This window comes from Esox lucius, chromosome 16 (genome assembly GCF_011004845.1).
Source record: "Esox lucius isolate fEsoLuc1 chromosome 16, fEsoLuc1.pri, whole genome shotgun sequence".
Lineage (NCBI taxonomy): Eukaryota > Metazoa > Chordata > Actinopteri > Esociformes > Esocidae > Esox > Esox lucius.
This window is the reverse complement of record NC_047584.1, coordinates 32,994,398-33,011,573: the sequence shown is the minus strand read 5'-3', so window position 1 is coordinate 33,011,573 and position 17,176 is coordinate 32,994,398. Positions and strand designations below refer to the sequence as shown.

The following is a 17,176-nucleotide window of genomic DNA, read 5'->3' as shown; positions in this document are numbered from 1 at the left end:
CTATAATTTATCATCTATGAATATAGCATCTTTCTAAAGTGCATATCATTTGTGTTAGGATTTTATTTAATGTTCATTGGTCCCTGCCTTGCTGCTTCAGACTGTGTTCTGCCGATTCCAGTTCACAGTAGTAGGACTTAGGCTTACTTAGAATTGTGCTTACTTGGAAGGGTAAATGTCGCAGCCCAAGTTGACAGTGCATACAGGCGCTCCATTGAGCAGCATAACAAACAGGTGGAGGAAACCAGGTACGTTCTCAGTCGGATCATAACGTATTAAACTGTGGGGACAATGTGAATCCGCACTGCGGGGGCACGACGAGTCAGTGGACTCCCTGAATCCTGGAATATTCAGATGCAAGACTATGTGTGAGGGCGATTAGAGACTTCAGAGCCATTATGATGTTCAGCCCATCTTCAAAGGGACATCTAGCAATGTACAAATCAAACTGTTAGACTGTATGTATGAAGTGTACAGGGAGGAGATAGCCAAGCAAGTGGACGAGACATAATTTGTTGCCAAACAGGCAGATGAGAAAACAAATGGTGGTTGTGTTGCGATGCTTGTTGCCTGACAATACAGTGACAGAGAGGTTTTTGGAGTTTGATAAAAGATGAAACTGGACTAATAGTATCAGCAAGTGCCGCAAAACGTGTTGCTGCACTTGCTGAGGCAACACAGAGACGCATTCCAAGGCCACCCACTGTACTATGGAACATTAAAAGAACTGTCAATGCAGTTTGGGAAAACCGTGCTGCTCCTGTGTATGGACAGCATACGCACACAACCAGGATGGGATGAGGCCACCATAAGTGAGGCATACGGCCTCTCAAAAAAACTCTGGGACCGAGCCTTTCTGCCGCTGCTGGATTTTTTTTTCTTCCTTATGCCAGATGTTTTATACAACACTCTGCAAAAACGGAGCATCGGTGCATCTGGGATTAGCAGTGCGCTCACCCCTTTCAAGGAGAATGTCCAGAATATGAGGAAGCCAACTGATGAATGGGCTGCCACCGTTCACGATGGAACAGACGAGCCAGGCCGACGAGTAACCATCACAGCGCCGGTGATGAAGGAGGTGATGAAGGAGGCATGCAACATAGTCATCTCCCAGGTGGTGCAGTGACCCCCTGATCGCTGCCAAGCTGGTTGACAGCTTGCTCTTCCCACAATTTGTCCTGTCATTCCCTACATCTGAGCTTGACTGTGCGGTGAAACAATGGCCTCTAGGAAACAAGGGAAAGTTGAAGTCTGAGCTGACCACTCTGTACCACCACACTGAGCTTCACACGGGTAAGACGGCCCTGTCTCTGTTAAGATCCATCCATGAGAACAACCTAGAGGAGGCTTTTGCTGAGACCGTCATTCTGCTGAAAATTATCATACCATGGGACAGCTGCATTGGCCATGTTGTCCATCGAAAGCCAGCTGATTCAGCAGCTACATGACTTAATTCCCAAAGTCATCAAAAAGTTTGCCCAGAGGAAGAACCGCCGTGCCACCTTTCTCTTCAGTGAGCCCTCAGCCTTGGTGAGTGAAAGCATATTTTATCATCCTGCCTTTGTGGTGCTGGTCCGTGCATTGGTCATATTTTTGCGCTGGATCGATTGATATAGATGGTGACAAGTGTCAGTGTGTCCATGCTTATCTATTAAGCCTGTTGTCATAGAATGGATCTGTATCCCTTAAGTTGTCTTTCCTCTTCCTTGTGGCCTTCAGTGGTGTTGAGCTCATTGCTGTTCGCGTATGGCCCTGTAGGCACATTGGTTCTGAGCTTGGTTGCGTTCCTAATTTAGGTTTGTAAATGTGACAGTGGTAATTTTACATGTGTGTGAAAGAGAAGGAGAGCAATTCACAAGAAATTCTGATCAGTTCTTGTGGTTGTTTTCAGTTGCGATCTACAAACAAACTTAAAAAACAACAAAAAAAAAAACGAACGATGACCATGAGATTTTGACAGCAGCACAGGGACAAAGGCCATGGCGGCTGTAGGGCGTGCGATAATGGTCAGGGCATCATGGCCATGGCCGTCGTGAAATTCCTATGCTGGTTCCAAGTAAGGTTGAGGAACAAATGTAAAAATGCAAACAATTCCCTTCACCTACACAAGAAAATATAATCCATTGGAATCTTTTATAATTTCACATTGTTCATTGCTTTGTTAATTTCACATGCTTGGTGATATCTATGTTAGTTTTGGTGAACTTCACCTGACATTCTCCCACAGATGCTTGTGCTGTTGTCTTTGTTGCCATGATGACCCCCTGCCCTTTTGGCTAAATCTGCCTGTCTAGTAGATTTATCCCGTTGTGCTCCTGACACAGTTTTGTGATTAATCAGCGTGCATCATTTGGTCACTGTAGCAGTTGGGGAGTGTTTATTTTTTTCACTAAGTCCGGAAGACCTCACCCAAAAGAGATCATCAGGTTCTTTGTCAGACATTACGATGAAATGATTGCGCTTATCTGCCAATGCTGTGAAAGCAGTCAGTTTGAGTCTCATTTTGGAATATGTGTATATATGAAACTAGTAGTTTTTTGCTGTGAAATCAAATGGAGAATTTTACTGTTAATAAGGCTGAGAATGACTAACTCCGGGAAAATAAACCCATCAATATATAATGACATCCTAATTAGGCCTGTCTCTTTTAGACTAATGTTTCATCACATAACACTTATGTCCTCTTCCCCCACAATATCCTGTTACTTTTGAGATCCTTTCCAGTTCTGTCATTCTCAAGCACCTTTTGATAGGTCACCGTTGTTCTGACGACCTCTAACCCCCTAGGTGTGGTCTCGTTCTTCTACCTGGACCTGGAGATGGTGCAGGCAGATTTTGGGAGCTACATACAGTGTGACTTTATTGTTATCTTTCCAGCATTGTCTTGCAGAATGACTCAGATGTGTTTTAACTGTCCTTTGGAGTTCCCTGATACAGATATACGCGTTCATCTGATTCTGAGGCAGCAAAATGTTGTCCAAACACCAGACTACCTCCACCACATTTTGGCCATTGTTGATACGTTGTCGGTACTGCGGAATGCAGTGCTTTGTCTGTTGTGTGGGGTGAAAACAACACTACAGGGTGTTGATATGGTGTTAGTACTGCGGAATGCAGTGCTTTGTCTGTTGTGTGGGGTGAAAACAACACTACAGGGTGTTGATATGGTGTCAGTACTGCGGAATGCAGTGCTTTGTCTGTTGTGTGGGGTGAAAACAACACTACAGGGTGCTGTTTTCTGGATGCTTTTCAGCCTCAGGACCCAGAAAACCTGATTTCTGATTTGAAAGGTAAATTCTTTTTTTGTCCTTTAGCGGTCCAAAACTATGAAGAGTAATTCATGCTCACAGAGCTGTGAATGAATTAGTGAGACAGATCAATAATGAAACGATGCGTTTGGTTGCAGTAATTGCAACAAAAGGTGGGGCAACTAGTTACTGAGTATACACAGTCAACCACCTTTTGACATTTGCTGTTGCATAACTTTATTAATTAAATAAGTACAAATATAGTAATCTTATCTGTCAGTTCAGTTCATTTAAAGCTTCGTGGTTGAATAAAAAAAAAGAAAAGAAATAAAATACAAATAAATTAAAGTTTCACAAGTGATTAATGCCTGTTTGCGACTCTCCATTTCCCTCCCTCTCCTTTTCTCTTCCTGTCCTTTTCTCTGAGGTTGAGAACAGTTTAACAGCCAGTTCACTTAACCCCACCCACCCATTCATCCTGCACCCGCCGTCATCAGCAGTCATGAACACAACGTCAGCAACTTAGAAAAATACCCAGGGTCCTTCTCGTAGCAGGAAGGTGGAGGACCCTGCAAAGTCATCTTCCAGGGAAATCAGGAGTCAGTGGTTTCCACGTGGGCTGTAGTGGCACTGATCCTGAACTTGCGTAAAGGATGTTGGCCCTTCTGTTTTTCAGCATGTTTTTTCCAGAGTGACGCGTTAATGCAGGTTTCTTCAAGCTGTTACACCAAAAAGTGTTTCATTCTTCAAGCTGTGGTGTTGGCCTATACACATTCAAGTGCTTTTATCCGTAACGTTTTATATTTAAAAGTCGTCAAGTTTGTTTGAATGCCCCCACTGTTCACCATGTGCTCTTGTTTTATGTGCTTGTACGGGTGAAAGAAACCTTTACATTTGAGGTTCATCCTCGGCTGTGCTGCTTAAGTTGGTATTTCACTTTGGGGGGGTGTTTCCTGTCGGGGTGGGGTGGGGTGGGTGTTCTCAGAATTATGAAAATTAGGGCAAGTGTGAACCTTTGGTTGGTCTTCAATAAATTAGTAATATTTATTTAGGCCCGGGGGGTTATGGCTAGGGCTGGGGGGTTTGGGGTGTTTGGGGTTTGGGGGGTTAGGGCTAGGGGGTTTGGGGGGTTAGGGCTAGAGGGGTTTGGGGGGTTAGGGCTAGGGGGTTTGGGGGGTTAGGGCTAGGGGGTTGGGGGGGTTAGGGCTAGGGGGTTTGGGGGGTTAGGGCTAGGGGGTTTGGGGGGTTAGGGCTAGGGGGTTGGGGGGGTTAGGGCTGGGGCTAGAGGGGTTAGGGTCAGGGGTTTAGGGTTTGTCCTTAGGGATAGATTCAGGATTTAAGTTGGATTTTTGCGAATAGGTTTATTTTTAGGGTCATGTGTTAGAGAATATGTTTATGTATTTTATCCTTTCAGAGTTTATTAATTTTTTTCCAATCCTTTCTTAGTTCTCCTGGGGTGGGTGCCCCGCCTGGCTGGGGTGGGTTCTCCGCCTGGCTGGGGTGGGTTCTCCGCCTGGCTGGGGTGGGTTCTCCGCCTGGCTGGGGTGGGTGCCCCGCCTGGCTGGGGTGGGTGCCCCGCCTGGCTGGGGTGGGTTCTCTGCCTGGCTAGGGTGGGTTCTACTTCATTGATTGGTGTTTTCTGTCGTGGTGTGCTGCTGCTTAGAACGGGCTGTTTGTCTTTGACCAGCATTTCCTGTACAGCAGCACCATTTCCTGTGTAGTTCCTGGGCAGACCCATGGAAATGAATATACTGGGTTACTTGTGGAAAGAGTAATTCAGTTTGTGTGGGTGGGGCGGGGCGGGGCGGGGGGGGTGGATATAAGTCTGGTACGGATCCATACTACAGAGTCTATGGTAGATTTAATACAGTCTGGTACTGATCCATACTACAGAGTCTATGGTAGATATAATACAGTCTGGTACTGATCCATACTACAGAGTCTATGGTAGATATAATACAGTCTGTTACTGATCCATACTACAGAGTCTATGGTAGATATAACAGTCTGTTACTGATCCACACTACAGAGTCTATGGTATGTTCTCGGCTTTGATGTTCATGCACACTACGGCTCACTGCTTGGCCTTCTCTGTTGGGCAACATGTGTGTTTCAAGGGCATACCAGGGCGTCAAAAACATCAAACTGTCCCCTCATCATGTAGTCAGTGGACATGTCATCATGTCTGGCACCACAGCCCTTCCACAGTCTGTCTGGGTTCTTGGAACACTCAGTATTCTGTTTGCCATTAGTTTATCCAGGTTCTTGGAACACTCAGTATTCTGTTTGCCATTAGTTTATCCAGGTTCTTGGAACACTCAGTATTCTGTTTGCCATTAGTTTATCGAGGCTCTCTGAACACTCAGTATTCTGTTTGCTATTAGTTTATTTCGAGGCTCTCTGAACACTCAGTATTCTGTTTAGCTGTTACAGGACTATTAGCCTCCTGACTTCTGATCTGTTATTTTAGTTCATATGTGATGGTAATTATCTTCTGCTTTGACCTAATGTTGAAACAAAGACAATAACTCTCCGGTTCTCTGTCTATAGAGAAGTTGGTAGCTTATCAGAGGGAGTTCCATGCCCTGAAAGAGCGCCTCCGTGTGGCTGAACACCGGACACTGCAGCGCTCCTCTGAGCTCAACAACATCCTGGAACAGTTCAGGAGGGCCATCGCTGAGACCAACGGCAGCAAGGATCCTCTCACCAACTTCTCCGGTAACACGCCGGGAATGAACTCACAGACTAGCTTCTCAGGTCATTGATCTCACACAAAGACCCATTCAAGCAAAAACCCCACCCTTAATGGGAACTCTGCAAAGGGCTGAGTGGTATCCTGCTAATAGAGATGAGAGGTGGAGAATTATAAACCTCCAACTGGTAGAAGGGTTAAGGATTTTGGGGATTTTTATTAGAATCCCTGTCAGCTTCTGCCAAAAGCAGAGGTTTCTCTTTGAGGGAAGCATGAAAATATCAGTCATGTCGCAACTGTGAATAGGCAGGTGAATAGACAGAACTGCAGTTTTATTATATCCAGTCATTAAATCCATAGCAACCAACATTGGAAAGTGCATACATTTACACACTGGTCCCCTATTGGAATCAAACCCACAACCTTGGCGTTCTTAGCCCCATGCTCTACCAAAAGTTCTGTTGGACAACTATAGTCCTTCAAAAACATTACAATCCATTACATCCCATCCCCTCTGCCCCCTAAACCTGTGACCCTGAGTCCTTATTTGTAACTCTTCATAACTTCTACCATTTTGTAATTCCCCCCCCGTCTCTTTGTCAGATGAGACCCAGAAGCTGCTGAAGGAGCTGGCCAATAGGAAGCCTCTCCAGGTGCCAAACATCTATCACCACCTGCCCCACCTACTCAACAATGAGGGCAGCCTGCACCCTGCTGTCCAGGTCGGCCTGGGGCGCACAGGAGGTGACGCAGACACACACACAGCCTTTCTTCCCGCCCTCCTTGACCCTGGTCCTGGCTGGTGTGTTTTCTCTGCTATAGTGTGTTGGATTCTGTTACATTGGTAGGGTGGGTTGGGTGTTCGTAGGGGGTGGGTGTTTTTAGGGGGTGGGTGGGTGGATGTGGGTGGCTTGGTTGGTAGGGTGTGTGGGTGGGTTGGTAGAGTATTGGAGGATGGGTTGGTAGGGTGTGGGTGGGTTGGTTGATAGGGTGTGGGTTGGTTGGTTGATAGGGTGTGTGGGTGGCTTGGTTGGTAGGGTGTGACTAGGTGGGGGTGGGTTGGTAGGGTGTGGCTAGGTGGGGGTGGGTTGGTAGGGTGTGGCTAGGTGGGGGTGGGTGGGTTGGTAGGGTGTGGCTAGGTGGGGGTGGGTGGGTTGGTAGGGTGTGGGTGGGTTGGTAGGGTGTGGCTGGGTTGGTAGGGTGTGGCTAGGTGGGGGTGGGTGGGTTGGTAGGGTGTGGCTAGGTGGGGGTGGGTGGGTTGGTAGGGTGTGGCTAGGTGGGGGTGGGTGGGTTGGTAGGGTGTGGCTAGGTGGGGGTGGGTGGGTTGGTAGGGTGTGGGTGGGTTGGGTGGGTGGGTTGGTAGGGTGTGGGTGGGTTGGGTGGGTGGGTTGGTAGGGTGTGGGTGGGTTGGGTGGGTGGGTTGGTAGGGTGTGGGTGGGTTGGGTGGGTGGGTTGGTAGGGTGTGAGGGTTGGTAGGGTGTGGCTAGGTGGGGGTGGGTGGGTTGGTAGGGTGTGGCTAGGTGGGGGTGGGTGGGTTGGTAGGGTGTGGCTAGGTGGGGGTGGGTGGGTTGGTAGGGTGTGGCTAGGTGGGGGTGGGTGGGTTGGTAGGGTGTGGGTGGGTTGGGTGGGTGGGTTGGTAGGGTGTGGGTGGGTTGGGTGGGTGGGTTGGTAGGGTGTGGGTGGGTTGGGTGGGTGGGTTGGTAGGGTGTGAGGGTTGGTAGGGTGTGGGTTGGTAGGGTGTGAGGGTTGGTAGGGTGTGGCTAGGTGGGGGTGGGTGGGTTGGTAGGGTGTGGCTAGGTGGGGGTGGGTGGGTTGGTAGGGTGTGGCTAGGTGGGGGTGGGTGGGTTGGTAGGGTGTGGCTAGGTGGGGGTGGGTGGGTTGGTAGGGTGTGGCTAGGTGGGGGTGGGTGGGTTGGTAGGGTGTGGCTAGGTGGGGGTGGGTGGGTTGGTAGGGTGTGGCTAGGTGGGGGTGGGTGGGTTGGTAGGGTGTGTGTACCCATGCTACTTTGTGTACTGTGTTGATTTGTCTCAGTTGTCTCTCCAGTCCCCACTGTTACTGTGTCCTTTTGTCTCAGCATTGTTACCTCACCACGTTCAACAGGATTATGGGCTCTCTGGTGTGGGTGGGTATGTGGGTGTTTTAGTTTAATGGGACGAATTAGGACGAGGAGTCTTCACAGGGACAGTACAAACTGGTGTTATTTGCACCTTTTGCCGGTTCCCCACGAGGACAAAGCCAGTTTCCTGCTTAGAGGTTCGGTTTAGGGTTCCAGCCTAGAGGTTAGGTTTAGGTCAAACTCTAAGGCATTAAGTTATGGTTTAGGCGTTAATGTTAATTCATGGAGGGTGGGGTTAGGGAAATGAGCAATAATTTGTGTGGTCCCCAGATGGATAAAAACACTGCCATGCATACATACCATGACCTGTCTGTCACTTTGAGCTTGTGTTATCTGTCTGTCGCTTTGAGCTTATCTGTCGGTCGCTCTTTCTCTCTCTCCTTCCCATTGTCACACTCTCCATCCCTCAAAAGTCAGTCTTTCTGTCTCTCCCTGTCTGTCCCTCCCACTCTCTCCTTTCATCTTCGACCTAGTTTCCTGGTTCTGTGCTTTTCTGGTGGAGGGGGGGGGGCAAAGCAAAGCGCAACACTGCTCACTCCATTGCTCTGACACTCTTCATACTGTCTTTCCTTCTCTCTCTCACACACTCGTGTTCTTTCTCACTTTTTGTCACTCTGTGGAGATGGATTTTGTTTTGAGGAAAAATAACACAAAACAAAATAACACAAAAAAATTGACACAATATAACAAAATAATACATACAAATTAACACACAAATTCTAGATTTTTTGCTCCCCAGTTGGAATGTGTTTCCAGGCAAACGTCCTACTCTCCTCAGCGTGTGAGGAGACGGAACTGGGGAGACGGGATGTGTTTGGACTGGACGAGACGGGACACGACTGGATGAGACGGGACGGGATGGGGGACAGGATGGGACGGGATGTGTTTGGACTGGACGAGACGGGACACGACTGGATGAGACGGGACGGGATGGGGGACAGGATGGGACGGGATGTGTTTGGACTGGACGAGACGGGACACAAGACTGGATGAGACGGGACGGGATGGGATGGGGGACAGGATGGGACGGGATGTGTTTGGACTGGATGAGACGGGACACAAGACTGGATGAGACGGGACGGGATGGGGGACAGGATGGGACGGGATGTGTTTGGACTGGACGAGACAGGACACGACTGGATGAGATGGGACGGGATGGGGGACAGGACAGGATGGGTTTGGACTGGACGGGACAGGATGGGACGGGACGGGGATCCAGTGAGTGACACAGCTTGTTTGCAGGAGAGAGTGAGACGGGATGATTTTGATTTGAACAACTGGCAGTGAGGAGCAGAGTGCTGTCGATTAACAGCACCACACACCCACACACACACACAGACAGTACTGACCGTCTGGTTGGCCTGGTTGAGGGATCCATGGTGCCTATTGTGGCCAAGTGATCTGTCAATAGACCAGTCCAGTGTGTTTGTGTGGGGAGTCTCCAGGGATCTCCCCTTCTGTCTGTGTTCCCTGTTGGCCCCTCAGCCCATTATTCAGGGAGATGAACCCTGCATTACAGAATCAGCAGTAGAAAGCACGTTAGTTAATAAAAGAACAACAACCATTCATCAGTAATAAGGTCCCTAATTTGCTCTCTGAGATGCCTCCGAGGACATCACTATAAAACCACCAGACTGTAGGAATCCCTGCAGTAAAACAGCTGCTGTCTCTTACATCTCCATTGCTCTCGTTCACTCTGTCTCTTTCTACCACTTGTTCTCTCTCCGGTTCTGTCTCCTATCATGTCCGCAGAATATTTTAACTGATAATGTATGAATACAAATGGGGAGTTGCTTAATATCACTATCTCTCCTCTCTGTTTCTTTCTCCTATCATTTCCTCAGTAGATTATTTGTCTTGAAATCTAAAGTGAGCGCTGGCTATTTGTTCACCGCATCCTGTCATATGTCACTGTTTATTTATTGCTCGGTGGTCTGAATTTTCCCGGTCCTCTCATGTCCCCCAGTCTCCATGGTGATGGGTATTCCTACCGTAAAGCGGAAAGTGAAGTCGTACCTGGCCGAGACGCTGCACTCGCTCATCGACAAGCTCTCATCTGAGGAGAAGCTGGACTGTGTCATCATCGTCTTTGTTGGAGAGGTGGGGAGCGTCACACACACACCCTGTCCCTTTCCCTGCACAGAGATGGAGCCAGACTTAATGGACTTCCTCTACCTGTCAACATCTGACTGTAACCTGGAGTCCAACTCTGTTGTTTGCAGACAGATACAGACTATGTCCACGGTGTGGTGGCCGGACTGGAGAAAGAGTGAGTAGTGTCTCTTCCAAACCTTAACCTCACTTCCTGACTCTGCAGTGACCGTTTCCTGTCTGTTAATCCCCTTGTTTTGTCGAGACCATGGCTATGTGTTTGTGACAAGATCCGGTATAGCTGCAGGCGAGTTTAACCATTGAATGTCTGCAAGAGTTGGACTTAATATTTTACTTGGTACACTGAAAAGCTACTATTAATCGTTGGAATCGTTTTTATTTCAAATGGGAGCTCAGTTGAGCCCTGTGAAAGTACAAAAAAAAGTCTAAATCAGTGCATGAAATGTTTTAAGCCCTTTTCTACTGGTCATGTTAGCAAGCTACCCCTGGTGACAGTTAACTGGGTTCCCCAGTAGGAATGTCCTCTGTACAACTGATTGGCCAATAATGTGTCCTCAGAGACGTCACTCTAGCTGGGTAATTGGTCACTGTGACGATTATGTTAATACTAGCTACCAGTCACAATAGGAGTCACAAGGAAATCGTTATCCTGTTAGAAGTAGAATTTCTCCCACTCTAGGCAGCTATCGCCAGGGCAATGACTGCAAAATGACTGAGATGTTTAGGGATGTGGTGTGCAGCTCTGTTGGATTTATTCTGTGTGTTTGTGTGTTTTCAAGGTTTTCTACGGAGTTGAGTTCCGGGCTGTTGGAGGTGATCTCTCCTCCATCCAGCTACTACCCCGACCTGAAAGACCTCAAAGAGACATTTGGAGATTCCAGAGAGAGAGTCCGGTAGGAAAACAGTCAGTGGACCTGTCCCGCCCTTTAAACAGTCAGTGGACCCGTCCCACGGACCCGTCCCGCCCTTTAAACAGTCAGAGGACCCGTCCCGCCCTTTAAACAGTCAGTGGACCCGTCCCACGGACCCGTCCCGCCCTTTAAACAGTCAGTGGACCCGTCCCACGGACCCGTCCCACCCTTTAAACAGTCAGTGGACCCGTCCCGCCCTTTAAACAGTCAGTGGACCCGTCCCGCGGACCCGTCCCGCCCTTTAAACAGTCAGTGGACCCGTCCCGCGGACCCGTCCCGCCCTTTAAACAGTCAGTGGATCCGTCCCACGGACCCGTCCCGCCCTTTAAACAGTCAGTGGACCCGTCCCACGGACCCGTCCCGCCCTTTAAACAGTCAGTGAACCCGTCCCACGGAACCATCCCGCCCTTTAAACAGTCAGTGGACCCGTCTGCTCAGAATCACAGGATATTTTTTCTTCCATTTCATTTTAATTCTGTGGCGAGCATTGGGTAAATGCTGAAATGCTGTCCTGTTTAAACTATTTTCAGGTCACTTGTAGTTGAAGTGTCCAGTGACAGGATGCAGTACATATCAGCAGCCTCACCTCACCCCTCAACTCACTCCTCACCCCTCTCCTCTACAGTACACTGATTGTGATGTGGAAAAATCTCTGTTGGACCCTTCAGACTAGAACAGAAGATAAAGGAAGCGATAGAGAAATAGGCTTCGTCTTGCATGGCTCAGAAGTTAATTAATATCATATGACAATCTAATGTTTCAAGGTTTTCTTCTATACACAGTTTTGGTCTCTTCTCTTTCCTCCTTGACCTCCTGTTTTCTCTCTCCTCTATTTCCTCCTTATCCAACTCCTCCTGTTGGGTCTATTTCCTCCCCCTCTTTCTGATCAATAGTGCCATCTCATCCTGCTCTCTCCCTGTCTTTGTTCTATCACTTTCATCTTCTCTGTCTGAGATTCTCTTTTCTCTGCCTGTCTTCCTCCCCCTCTGTCCCAAGAGAAATCACTGTTCAGCTAGCGAGACCTCACATCTATGTGTGGTTGTAGGGTCCTCTGAGATGGTGGGTGGATGTGTGTGTTGTAGAGGCCTCTGGGATGGTGGGTGGATGTGTGGTTGTAGAGGCCTCTGGGATGGTGGGTGGATGTGTGTGTTGTAGAGGCCTCTGGGATTATGGGTGGATGTGTGATTGTAGAGGCCTCTGGGATGGTGGGTGGATGTGTGGTTGTAGAGGCCTCTGGGATTGTGGCTGGATGTCTGTGTTGTAGAGGCCTCTTGGATGGTGGGTGGATGTGTGGTTGTAGAGGCCTCTGGGATGGTGGGTGGATGTGTGGTTGTAGAGGCCTCTGGGATGGTGGGTGGATGTGTGGTTGTAGAGGCCTCCGGGATGGTGGGTGGATGTGTGTGTTGTAGAGGCCTCCGGGATGGTGGGTGGATGTGTGTGTTGTAGAGGCCTCTGGGATGGTGGGTGGATGTGTGTGTTGTAGAGGCCTCTGGGATGGTGGGTGGATGTGTGTGTTGTAGAGGCCTCTGGGATGGTGGGTGGATGTGTGTGTTGTAGAGGCCTCTGGGATGGTGGGTGGATGTGTGTGTTGTAGAGGCCTCTGGGATGGTGGGTGGATGTGTGTGTTGTAGAGGCCTCTGGGATGGTGGGTGGATGTGTGGTTGTAGAGGCCTCTGGGATGGTGGGTGGATGTGTGGTTGTAGAGCCCTCTGGGATGGTGGGTGGATGTGTGGTTGTAGAGGCCTCCGGGATGGTGGGTGGATGTGTGTTGTAGAGGCCTCCGGGATGGTGGGTGGATGTGTGTGTTGTAGAGGCCTCTGGGATGGTGGGTGGATGTGTGTGTTGTAGAGGCCTCTGGGATGGTGGGTGGATGTGTGTGTTGTAGAGGCCTCTGGGATGGTGGGTGGATGTGTGTGTTGTAGAGGCCTCTGGGATGGTGGGTGGATGTGTGTGTTGTAGAGGCCTCTGGGATGGTGGGTGGATGTGTGTGTTGTAGAGGCCTCTGGGATGGTGGGTGGATGTGTGTGTTGTAGAGGCCTCTGGGATGGTGGGTGGATGTGTGGTTGTAGAGGCCTCTAGGATGGTGGGTGGATGTGTGGTTGTAGAGCCCTCTGGGATGGTGGGTGGATGTGTGGTTGTAGAGGCCTCTGGGATGGTGGGTGGATGTGTGTGTTGTAGAAACCTCTGGGATGGTGGGTGGATGTGTGGTTGTAGAAACCTCTGGGATGGTGGGTGGATGTGTGGTTGTAGAGGCGTCTGGGATGGTGGGTGGATGTGTGGTTGTAGAGGCCTCTGGGATGGTTGGTGGATGTGTGTGTTGTAGAGGCCTCTGGGATGGTGGGTGGATGTGTGTGTTGTAGAAACCTCTGGGATGGTGGGTGGATGTGTGTGTTGTAGAGGCGTCTGGGATGGTGGGTGGATGTGTGTGTTGTAGGGGCCTCTGGGATGGTGGGTGGATGTGTGTGGTTGTAGAGGCCTCTGGGATGGTGGGTGGTTGTGTGTGTTAGGGTTAGGTCTTACTGAACTCATGGGGACCCAATGTCCCAATGAGTATAGTAAAACCAGAAAAAATTGGCCTCATTGGGACCTTTTGCCGGTCCCCTTGAGGCAAAAGTAAATTTCCGGCTCAGGGTTTAGGTTTAGGGTCAAACTTACAATTGATTTTATAGTTAGAATTGGGGTTTCTTTAAGGTCTAGGCATTGTTGGTTAAGTTTAGGGTTAAGGTTAGGGCAAGGGAGCATGCAATTTCTATTTTCTGGGACAAACGTGTGTGTGTGTGTGTGTGTGTGTGTGTGTGTGTGTGTGTGTGTGTGTGTGTGTGTGTGTGTGTGTGTGTGTGTGTGTGTGTGTGTGTGTGTGTGTGTGTGTGTGTTGTAGATGGCGGACCAAACAGAATCTGGACTATTCCTTCCTCATGATGTATGCTGTCAGGAAAGGAGTCTACTATGTTCAGGTATGTACACTACAAGCCCTGCGAGGACCTTTGATATTCAGTCCAGGTAAAATTGGCCTTATTTTTTTTATTTTTGGCAGGGAGTCACACGCCCTACTGAAGATGTGTTCCCATGGTAACCTGTTGTTCTGTCTGAAACAGTAGGTCTCGTACAGGTGGAGTTGTAATACACCTGTTACTGTTCCAACACACACACATACTGTATACTTCAGCATCAGAGGGTTTGTTACCACGGAAACACCAGTGAGCTGGAATTCTGTGCGCACACTCATGCAGAAGGAAAAGAGCTGGAATTGAATGGTCTTCCATCAGGGTTGGTCAGATGTTGGCTCCTTCCAGTGAATGTAAAGTACATTTTCTAAATGTCACATCACACGTTACGTCTCTGTCTCTTTCTCTGCCAATTCAATTCAGTGGACTTTATTCACCTGGTCCTGTTAGGATATCTACATGGTCTGGACCCGTTAGGATACCTACATGGTCTGGACCCGTTAGGATATCTACATGGTCTGGACCCGTTAGGATATCTACATGGTCTGGACCCGTTAGGATATCTACATGGTCTGGACCCGTTAGGATATCTACATGGTCTGGACCCGTTAGGATATCTACATGGTCTGGACCCGTTAGGATATCTACATGGTCTGGATCCGTTAGGATATCTACATGGTCTGGATCCGTTAGGATATCTACATGGTCTGGTCCCGTTAGGATATCTACATGGTCTGGTCCTGTTAGGATATCTACATGGTCTGGACCCGTTAGGATATCTACATGGTCTGGTCCTGTTAGGATATCTACATGGTCTGGACCCGTTAGGATATCTACATGGTCTGGATCCGTTAGGATATCTACATGGTCTGGACCCGTTAGGATATCTACATGGTCTGGACCCGTTAGGATATCTACATGGTCTGAGTGGTCGTGATGACAGAAGTCAGACTGATGATGATCATAGGAAACCCTTCTCATTACTAAACAAATTACTGCCTGCCTCACCCATAGATTGTGAACGAGTGACATCACTGGATAGACCTCTGTTCCATGTATTAACCCTGTCAGTTGTTTATATGGGGTTTCATCTTCTGTTCTGTGTTCAGGTTGCCTCCATTCAGAGAAGAGGGTTGAGGTACAGAGGACTTTGATGCTGGGTAGTTCAGTCTGGTTGGCCGTAGACATCAAGCAGTGCTTGTAGGAAATAGACAGCGGCTAATTTAAACCCAGATGTTAGCAACATTAGAGGGTTAGCTGGAGTGGCAGAGATGTGTGTGGGGAGGGGGCTCTGTGGTCGTGGTCGTGTGTGTGTGTGTGTGTGTGTGTGTGTGTGTGTGTGTGTGTGTGTGTGTGTGTGTGTGTGTGTGTGTATATATGCGCGCGCGTGTGGGTGCAGTTGTGGCTTCTTGCCTCACCAGCTGGTCTCTTTGATCCCCCTCGACCCAGATGGAGGATGACATTGTGGCCAAGCCCAACTACTTTGCCACCATGAAGAACTTTGCCCTGCAGCTCTCATCTGAGGATTGGATGATCCTGGAGTTCTCCCAGCTCGGCTTCATTGGTAACAAACAGGCACTCAGTCGCACAGGCACTCAGTCGCACAGGCACTCAGTCGCACAGGCACTCAGTCGCACAGGCACTCAGTCGCACAGGCACTCAGTCGCACAGGCTCAGATTCTCTCCCATCTCCCTCCCTGTCTTAGGCAAGATGTTTCAGGCTCCAGATCTCAACCTGATCGTAGAGTTCATCTTCATGTTCTATAAGGAGAAGCCCATTGATTGGCTACTGGATCACATCCTCTGGGTCAAAGTGTGTAACCCAGAGAAAGACGCGGTACGTTCACATGCTTTCTGTCTGTCGCTTTGTCTTTTATCTTCAACTAGTTTTGTGACTCTTTTTCCTGTCTTTCTCTTCCAATCGCTCCGTCTACCTTTCCTCCCTGTAGAAACATTGTGAGCGGCAGAAGTCCAGTCTACGCGTTCGTTTCCGCCCGTCCCTCTTTCAGCACGTGGGCCTGCACTCTTCTCTGGCCGGAAAGATCCAGAAACTCACGGTGAGTTGTAAGCCAGCCGCCCGTCCTCTGTCGCTGTCCACCCCCGTCCGCTGGCACTTTGTGAGGTCACTGAGGGCCGTTAGATACAGTATGAAGCCTGATGCCAGCCCATCGCTACTTGGCGTCGTTGTTGTGGGATAGCTGAGCTGTCTGGGCACAGACTCTGGGAAGGACAATGACAGTTCTGGCTTCATTAAATAGTGTTCAGTGGCCTTTCCGTTTGTTCACTGTTGAAGGGCATTTCCATTGTTTGGTTCTAGTTACACTGGACTTCACTGTGTCTAGGTTTATGCAGATTCCCCCAAACACCTCGTCATCTGGGAACACCAGACCTAGTCTTACGATTTCCTGTCGTCCCTCTTGGCTTCCTGTTTAGGATAAGGACTTCCTGAAGCCCTTACTCCATAAGATCCACGTGAATCCGCCCGCTGAAGTGTCTACATCTCTTAAGGTACCTCAGCGTTTTGAATCAGAATGGAAAGTGGGATGCTCATTTATTAGCCCAAATGCGTTTTCATGTCACCAGTAACGTTTTTCTACACAAAGCTTGAAAAGTGTCGTAAAACAGTCCATGAAATATATTATCACAGTGTAACAGCCATTGGATGTGTAGTGGTTGTGGGCTTGATTTCCATGGTGATTGTATGGGTTCACTCTAACTCTGCTGATGGACACCTGCTGAATCAGATGGATGTTCTCCAGGTCTACCAGGGACACACGCTGGAGAAGACCTACCTGGGAGAGGACTTCTTCTGGGCCATCAACCCTACAGCTGGAGACTACATCCTCTTCAAGTTCGACAGACCTGTCAGCATAGAGAGGTGTGTGTGTGTTTCTGAGAGGGAAGAAGGAGGCCTGCTCTCTTGGGCTCTGTGTGCTAATGATAGTTCTAAAACGAGAAGTCCCCGGCCTCCCTCCCACTCCCTGCAGATCACCTCCCCGGTCTCCCTCCCACTCCCTGTAGATCACCTCCCCGGTCTCCCTCCCACTCCCTGCAGATCATCTCCCCGGCCTCCCTCCCACTCCCTGCAGATCACCTCCCCGGTCTCCCTCCCACTCCCTGTAGATCACCTCCCCGGCCTCCCTCCCACTCCC

The 17,176-nt window shown here is 49.2% G+C and overlaps 1 protein-coding gene across 4 annotated transcripts in view; it reads left to right on the top strand.

Annotated features, from left to right (window-relative positions):
- mgat4a (alpha-1,3-mannosyl-glycoprotein 4-beta-N-acetylglucosaminyltransferase A) overlaps positions 1-17,176 on the top strand; it is a 42,321-nt gene that overhangs the window by 16,232 nt on the left and 8,913 nt on the right. For all 4 annotated transcript variants that reach the window (XR_004574578.1, XR_004574577.1, XM_013137792.4 and 1 more), the window contains 11 exons: positions 5,799-5,966; positions 6,544-6,684; positions 10,023-10,156; positions 10,279-10,325; positions 10,948-11,061; positions 13,958-14,033; positions 15,474-15,588; positions 15,731-15,861; positions 15,974-16,081; positions 16,458-16,532; positions 16,784-16,902. Coding sequence is in view for 2 of the 4 variants with exons in the window: in XM_013137792.4 (XP_012993246.1) it covers positions 5,799-5,966; positions 6,544-6,684; positions 10,023-10,156; positions 10,279-10,325; positions 10,948-11,061; positions 13,958-14,033; positions 15,474-15,588; positions 15,731-15,861; positions 15,974-16,081; positions 16,458-16,532; positions 16,784-16,902 (1,228 nt within the window). In the remaining 2 variants the exon portion in view is untranslated. The remainder of the gene's footprint in view (positions 1-5,798; positions 5,967-6,543; positions 6,685-10,022; positions 10,157-10,278; positions 10,326-10,947; positions 11,062-13,957; positions 14,034-15,473; positions 15,589-15,730; positions 15,862-15,973; positions 16,082-16,457; positions 16,533-16,783; positions 16,903-17,176) is intronic.